General features: G+C 40.1%; 1 protein-coding gene across 1 annotated transcript; it reads left to right on the top strand.

The window, feature by feature from the left end:
- The first annotated feature begins 1,932 nt into the window (after positions 1 to 1,932).
- On the top strand, positions 1,933 to 5,983 carry LOC115732402 (probable disease resistance protein At4g27220). The gene is made up of 2 exons (XM_030663037.2): positions 1,933 to 4,673; positions 5,699 to 5,983. Exons 1-2 carry the CDS (start codon positions 1,938 to 1,940, stop codon positions 5,981 to 5,983), a joined length of 3,021 nt encoding a protein of 1,006 aa, XP_030518897.2. The 5' UTR covers positions 1,933 to 1,937.
- The last annotated feature ends 2,216 nt before the right edge of the window (positions 5,984 to 8,199 follow it).

The following is an 8,199-nucleotide window of genomic DNA, read 5'->3' as shown; positions in this document are numbered from 1 at the left end:
TTCTGTCTGTGCGCGCGTGCTTTTTCGTGTGCTAAAGAGCGCGCAAAGTGGGGCAAAGTGTGCCGAAACAACTCGAGAGAGAGAGCAGAAAAAACGTTATTCTGTCTTGCTTTCATTGTTCTTGCCGTGACCAAAAAATATAAGAGAGTTCGGATAATTTTTTCATAAGATTGCTAGCACAACTAAAGTAGTGATTTCTTGCGAGTTCGGTTTCCGTTCGACATACGATTCTTGGTGCATTTGAATAAAAAGTCCGACATTTGTGAGGCTCAAACTAAAGAACATCCGAACCAAATCGTTTTGGGCACACTTCGAGAGGCAATTCGATTAATCCTTGTCGTTTATTTTGATTTTTGCTTGAAACACACGAACAATACTGCTGAAAATATATGTACAATTTTTATTCCCGCTGCGTTTTATGTCTCAATTTGTCCATGCTTTTTAAATGTATCCCAACACAATCATTGTTCCTCTTTCCCTTTTTTGGTATTTGCTCCTCTTTTGCAACACTCTCTCTATCTCTCTGTTTTCTGTTGGAAACTGGGAAGGGGGTTTCTCTATGTTTTCTCGTTCTTTCTTTCTCAAAATAAAAGTCGAAGAAAATTGTGGATCGATGTTGCCGTGGAGAATAACAGAAAAAAATAATGTTAGACTCATATCAGTAAGTAATTTTCAGAAGAGCAAGAGGAGAGAGACATTAGCGAAATTCCAACCATATTATGATATTGCAATTTTAAGATAATTATTCTACTTGGACTATTGGTGCATCTACCTCGTACATTCCGTCTCTCTTTCGGCTCCAACAATTTGTCTTTTGAGTGGAAGTCGTGAACCTTTTTTTTTTTTTTTCCTTGGATTGCTACTAAATTTAACAGTGTGAGTACGGTAGGCCTCCGACGCATAATCAATGATGATATGGATATGCAGCCATATTCCTCCTCTCAAGTGCCACGACAGATGGATTTCCTGGTGTTGATGACAACATCATTATTTAAACAATTGTAAAGATAGGGAAATTAGAAAATGTCAGCTTGACCTTGACCATAAGCGTGGCCTAGGAAATTCAATCACGCATGAGCGAAGTACGTTCCTTACGAGCCAAATTTTGGAGAAACAAAATTGTTTTTTTTTTTTAATTGCATGAACCCAGTCTTCGTGAACCCAAATGATCTCGCTCTTTGCATTATTGATAATAATTTATGTCTTGATATATTCTCATGCACTATAAAATTATTATCATTTATTTATATTTGAAAGTATCTTTTAAACTATTTATTTTCTGTAAATTAAACGGTATTTACTCATTAAGCCGAGACGAAAAGATGAACTAGATCTTAGGTAGATATGATCATGGGCCGGTTTGGACCCGGTTACGGATTCACAAAAAGCGAATATTTTTTCCATCTTTTTCCATCGTTTCGTGCCTCGTTTCATATATCCGAGAGTCATCCATTTTGTTTCGGTTCCAACACTTCCGTCATCGTCATCCGCACACAAGTCTCCTGGCCTTGTTCGTCTCCCATCGTTCTTGCTCTGTTTCGCTCTTCTCCTCATTTGCACTCAAATCTCTGTTTCGTTCCTGCTCCCTTTCCTTCATCCTCTTTTTTTCTTTTTAACTGAAATCCCTTGGCCTTCTGTTTAGCTCTTCTTAGTCTGTTTCGCTCAATTCTCTTTTTCGTTCTTGCTCATCTTCCTTCATCCTCATCTGCACTCAAATCTCTTGGCCTTCTCCCATCGCTTTTGCTCTGTTTCGCTCTTCTCGTCCGCAGAACCATTCTTCTTCCTCCACGGCTGCTTCTTCTTTTTCTTCTTCATTATCTGCCGCTCCTTTTCATCACTCTCTCTATTTTCGCGTTCCTTGTTTCTCGAACAAAAAAAAAAAAAATCAAAGAAAAATGGCGATCGATGCGTGGATTCGGATATGTCATGTCTTGAAGATGGGGTTTGATCCCATCAAGCGTGGATTCGGATATGTCATGTCCTCCAACAGCTACGCCGACAATCTTCGGCAAGAAGTCCGGAATCTGGAGTACGAGGATCGGAGGGTCCGCAGTGCAGAGGCAACGGCCAGAAACAATCTTCAGCATATCCACGCATGGGTCCCAGGGTTTCTGGAAAGCGCTGAGGAGGTCTTGACGGAGGCGAGTGACCTGTTGGGCGAATTCGAAGGGGCGAGCAAGAGTTGCTGCTACGGGACTCTTCCTGACGCCAATTGTCGGTATCGATTCAGTCGGGAGGCCAAGCACAAGATCGATGATATTAAGAATCTCATTCTAGAAAACAAAGACATGGAGATCTCCTTCATCGGTCCTGCCTCGACGTTGATTAAGATTAGGGATGATGGCGGCTTCGAATCCAGAGCTTCTGTTATACAAGAGATCATGGATGCTCTCGCCGATGACACGAAGAGCGTGGTCGGGGTTCACGGGATGGGCGGGGTCGGCAAGTCCACCCTTTTGGAGGATGCTGAGAAGAGAATAAGGGCACAAAAATCGTTCGATTGGGTCGCCAGGGCCGACGTGTCGGAAAATCCAGACATCAAGAGGATTCAAGGAGAGATTGCGCACTGGTTGGGCTTTACTGACTTAGAGAAGGAAGAGGATGTCAGCTTGCGAGCGAACCTTCTGCGCTCGAGGTTGGAAAAGGAGAAGAGGGAGAAAAAGAAGGTGCTCATAATACTGGACAACCTCTGGGAACAGCTCGACTTGAAATCAGTCGGCATTCCTTGCGGACCTGACAACAAAGCCATAGGATGCAAGTTGTTGTTGACGTCCAGAGATCTTGATGTTTTGCAAAGGGAAATGGGCTGCGACAAGGCCTTCCCCCTTGGTGGGCTGCAGGAGGAAGAGGCAAGAGCTTTGTTTGAGAGGCTGGTGGGAGACAAAGTTCGTCAGGACGAGTTCAGACCCTTGGTGAATGAAGCACTCCACAGATGTGCAGGTGTGCCTTTCCTGATTGTTGCAATGGCAAAGCGTTTTGAAAATGCCGAATTATTTGAATGGAAGGACGCTTTGACACAAATGGACAAGTTTGTAGACAGAGAAAACAGCGGCTTGATAGATGACATGTTGAAATGGAGTTATGATAAGTTAGAACCGGAGGTGCAGGCATTGTTACGACTCTGTATTGTTTCTAGTGCCTCCAAGCCTTCTCTTGACGACTTGGTGAGGTACGGCTTCGGTTTGGGGTTATTTGAACAAGTTGGCAGCCTGGAAGAAGCTACAGATAGGTTGCGCTCTCATATCCGCGCTCTTCAGGCCTCCGCTCTTCTGTTAGACAGCGAAGACGTTGGTGGTTTCAAGATCCATGACTTGGTTCGCGAGTTTGTTGCCTCAGTCTCTTGGAGAGATCACCACCCTCTTCTCATATTGGAAGATAAAGTTAAGTCGGTAACAGAGTTGTCGAAGGACAAGCTCAAAAATTGTGAGGCGATGTGCTTTCCCAACATGAAGGAGCTTCAGCAAGAATTAAATTGCCCCGAATTGCGCATCCTTTTGCTGTCCACAAACAACGATTCTCTTCCCATCCCAGATTCATATTTCAACTCTATGAGGAATCTCATGGTCTTAAATCTCATAGGAATACGCCTCACTTGCTCCCCTTCGCCGTTTCAATCCTTGGTGAACTTACACACCCTATGTTTTCAGAATTGTTCATTTGAGGATGTGGCCATTCTTGGCAATCTCAAAGGGTTACAGATTCTTAGCATTGTGGACTCCGATATTCAGCAATTGCCGGAAGAAATTGGGCAACTGGTAGAGCTCAGATTGTTAGACTTAAATGGTTGTTCACAACTTCGAAAAATTGAACCGGGTGTGCTTGGAAACTTGATGAAATTGGAGGAATTGTACATGGATCGTAGCTTTGATCAATGGAATGCCGTGGAGCAAACTCCACCAACTAATGCGAGTCTAAGTGAGTTGAATCGCATGAAGAATCTCCACACTCTCCATGTGTCCATTCCCAATCCGAGTGTGCTCCCAGAGGACCTAAAAGTTAAGAAATTGACCAAGTACAAAATTAACATAGGTGACACTTGGCGTTTTCTGTCAAATTACAAAGGATCAAGCACATTGGAGCTCAAATTGGGTCCAACAAACGATGTTCTTCAGAGGGGATACATACGAAGTATCTTGGGCAAAGCCGACGGACTGTTTTTGGAAGGAATGCACGGAAATGACCAAAGTATTTGCGCGTTATCCCAAGTCGGTTTTCCAGAATTAAAGTATCTATGGGTCATGAACACTCCCTCCGTCCATTACATCCTCCAATCGCCATCCCATACAGCTTTTAAGACTTTGGAGTCATTGCTTCTCGAGAATCTCATCAATTTAGAGAAGATATGCTGCAGCCATACCTCGTACTCCAAGTCCTTCAGCACATTAAAAGTAGTACGAGTTGAAGATTGCGACAAGATGAAAGTTCTATTTCCTCGTTCAGTGATGAGAGAACTTCCACAGCTAGAAGAGCTCAAAGTCGTCAATTGCGAGTTAATGCGGGGGATTGTAGAGGCTGATGATGATCGTGGCAAATTTGAGTTGCCTAAGTTGCGTGTGTTGAAATTGCATGCCTTGCCAAATGTCAAGAATTTTATCACCGCCGGGTCGTCTCCCTCGAATAGTACATCAGACGACCAAGTTGGCACTCAAACTGCATTTTTCAATGGACAGCAGGTAACTTTCTATTAAAAGAGTATTAATTATTAATTAATTTTTCTTCCCTTTGCTAATTAGATGTAACGCATATTATGATGCTTATTCAATTTGTTATTTTCAGTTCATTTTCTTTCTAATTGCCTTGTCCGTTCACACCTTCCATCTAATTAGATAAAGCAAAATCTTCCGTTTCTCCTATTTGAGTAGAAATCCAACTAATCGAATGAAATCCATGTAAATTTAGTTTGTGATAGGTTACGAGATATTTTAAATTTACATTTTGGAAGCATATAGATATTAATAGTGTTTCACAAAGCAAATTGACGGGGATTTTTTGGCATTAAAGTAATTGCATAAGTAAAGTTATTTTTTAATATTTCAAAATGTATTCTGTTGAATTTAAGTATGAAACTTTGTTATTATACCCAAAATGCATAATATGCTAACCTGATTGATGCTTATTTTTTTGTGTCGTTGTTAAATAAGCACTTAGTCATTGCGTAGGCCTCAAAATTGTAAGATCACATAATTTCGTGCATGTTCATAAACAGGTACAACATGGATAGAGATATATTTGTACGGACTTTTGCATTTGATATCTTTTTAAACTGGTGGGGCCCAATACTCTTGCAACATGATAGTTTCCTCCTCCGTAAAGAGTCGGTGGAAATATAAATTGTGGGCCCCACATGCTATTATGTGTGAGTACCACTTAAATCTTCTTTTCATGCTTTGAGGTTCCAAGAATTGCATATTTCGTTGGGTTTCCTTCCTTTATTCTACGGACGGAATACAACTGGCTCACTAATCAAATTAAGCTCTGCATTGCAATTTCTTTACCTAAGGAAAGACTGGAAACTAGAAACGACATTAGTATGGTGATACTATTTTTCTTAATCCGTTTGTTCATTTTATTATGTTTTTTCCTTTTTGTGCAACTCAATAATTCCCCTCACCCCTTGGTACTCATCTATATTTACATCTTAGAAGTTCATGAATTCGAGATTTAACTAAATCACCAATTTCATGAACGAATTCCGCAGGTTGCCTTTCCAAATTTGGAGACATTAAAAGTCTGGGGCTTGGACAATCTCGGGTTTATGTTTTCCCCATCCATGGTAAAATCTCTTGCACAACTGAGAAAACTAAAGATAGGCGATTGCAAGGAGATGGAGGCGATCTTTACGGAGGAAGAAGGATTGGGAGTAGAAATATCAGAAACTCTAGAATTCCCGATGTTGACTGATTTACGCTTATATATGTTGACAAATTTGGCGTGCTTCTCTCGTGAAAAATGTAAGATTTTGTCTTTTTTTTTTCATCATTGAAGACCTTCACGTAGATGGATTCATCTCTGGAATACAAATTTTGACAATTCTTTCATCCAATTAAAAATCGTTGATAGGTTCACAAGAAGGTCGGAGTCGGGGCTGCGTCCAATCACGCTCTAGTGTGCTTTTCAACCGAGAGGTACGTGATTAACTAGAAGCTAAAGCATAGCCAAATTAAAACTAAATAAATTTACTTACAATCTTTACTTTGGTTGAAATATCTCACAAGAAAATCAGTAGCACACAAGCACAAGTATTCGGAGTTGCTGCGGACACGTACGGGTTGCAATTTCTCACCGTTAATTTCCTGGTCGAAGGAAGCTTTACTCTCCCCTGGCCCTAGGTGCACCAGCAGAACGAATCTGAGCCCACTCCCCGTCAGGAAAGAGCAGTGGAAATTTTAGTTGTGGGTCCCACATGCTAGTGTGCCTGAGTACTTGACTTGTCCTCTTTGCGACGTAATCATTCATTTTTCTAGAGTTATAGCAATGATCCTTTGGAAAAACAGAAAATAAAGCTTTCCATTGTAGAGCAGGGACAATTGGGTCTTTTCAACTAAAAATGTTATGGTCTCTGACATGTAGGCTGCGAATTTAGACTCACCCTTAAAACTTATTGTATAGATGGGAGCGATGGGTGAAGGCCCAAGGAGAGTAAAGCTTCCTGTTTAGATTGCGAGCAAACTTTGCAGATGAAAGATTTTCTGGAGTTATAGCAATGAACCTTTGCAAAAGGCTAGTTACGCTTTACACAAAAATAAAAATAAAAATAAAGCTTTCCATTGTAAACAGGGACAATTGGTTTTTTCTTAACCCTAAATGTTTTGGTCTCAGACATGCAAGCTGCAGATTTGTACTCACTCTTAAAGAAAATTTAAAGGGAATTAGGCATATTTAGTTCTTTCAGAGTGTGAAATGATGCAAATAAGATTTGTATGTTTGACCCTATCAATCCCTTTTCCAATTGATTTCTCTTAGCCTCACTTTTAGGCATTCGGTAGTAGATAAAATCACACCTTTTCTTTCTAGTTGCTAATATTCTTCCTTGGGCTATCCTCGACTTCATTTTTCTTTTACCACGTCAATTCAGTCACTTCTAAGTTCGAACGTTAATCAATGATTACCCTTTTGAGGTGGTACTTTGATTAAAATAATTTAAAAGAGAATGAGTAGCATATAAGAATAAGTGTTGAGAGTTTTGAGATCGCACAAATAGAGCGATCCCTTGACAATGTACGGAAGCCAAAAAAAGCGAACTACGTTAGGTAGGCGGAAATTGCTCGATCAAAAATTCATCGTGTCAAGTGATAAAAAAAAAAATACCGCTCGAACCATATAGTGTTAATTAAAGTAGGATTACATATATTTTGACAAGTGGAAAAGCACCAACCCTTTCATGTGTAAGTTCAACCATCAGGAGCTTCCTTAGCAGCCTTCACAAAGCGGCCTTTCACTCGTTTCCTGGTATCAGCTTCGGTCTTCCTCGACTCATATCGTATGTACTCATAGATGTAGTTGGACGTACTTTTGGCACCATTACAAACACAAAATTTGTGTTTGATATCCTGTTAAATTGGTTGTTGATGGTGATTTATTAACATTAAAAAGAAGTTAGTAATCTAAGGACAAACAATTATGTAGTTAAGGAAAGCACGAGGCCATTTTGTCTAGCAAAAATTGATGGTGGGGCCCAAGACTCCTGCAATATAAGTTGAGGGCCCCACAAGATAGTGTGTCATTACACTAGAAACTAGAAACAACAGTAGTATGGTGATTTTCTTAGTCCCTTTTTTTTAATTTATTTTATTATTTTTTTTCTTTTTGTGCAACTCAATAATTCCCCTCACATGTGCTTACATCTTGGAACTTCATTAATTCGAGATTTAACTGAATCACCAATTTCATGTACGAATTCCGTAGTTGCCTTTCCAAGTTTGGAGACATTAGAAGTCGAGGGCTTGGACAACCTTGGGTTTATGTTGTCCCCATCGCGACTCAAGCGTATGAAGTGGCAATTGAGATGCAATAGATCTTAACATTCATAATATGAATAATTAATCATTTTATATATATTTAACCTTTATCATCTCGAAATCCGACTTAGAGATGTGTCACAAACACTATGTAATAGAAAATATTTTGAATACAAAATTGATAAATTAGATCATGACAACAACAATTAATGGCAGAAATTGAGAGAGATTATTTATAGTA

This window comes from Rhodamnia argentea, chromosome 5 (genome assembly GCF_020921035.1).
Source record: "Rhodamnia argentea isolate NSW1041297 chromosome 5, ASM2092103v1, whole genome shotgun sequence".
In the NCBI taxonomy this organism is placed as follows: domain Eukaryota; kingdom Viridiplantae; phylum Streptophyta; class Magnoliopsida; order Myrtales; family Myrtaceae; genus Rhodamnia; species Rhodamnia argentea.
Note: the sequence above shows the minus strand (reverse complement) of the source record. Positions and strands in the feature narration are given on the sequence as shown.

Coding starts and splice junctions, on each gene's coding strand:
- LOC115732402 (XM_030663037.2), top strand. CDS start 1,938: ATGGGGTTTGATCCCATCAAGCGTGGATTCGGATATGTCATGTCCTCC. Junction 4,674..5,698: donor CATTTTTCAATGGACAGCAG/GTAACTTTCTAT, acceptor CGAATTCCGCAG/GTTGCCTTTCCAAATTTGGA.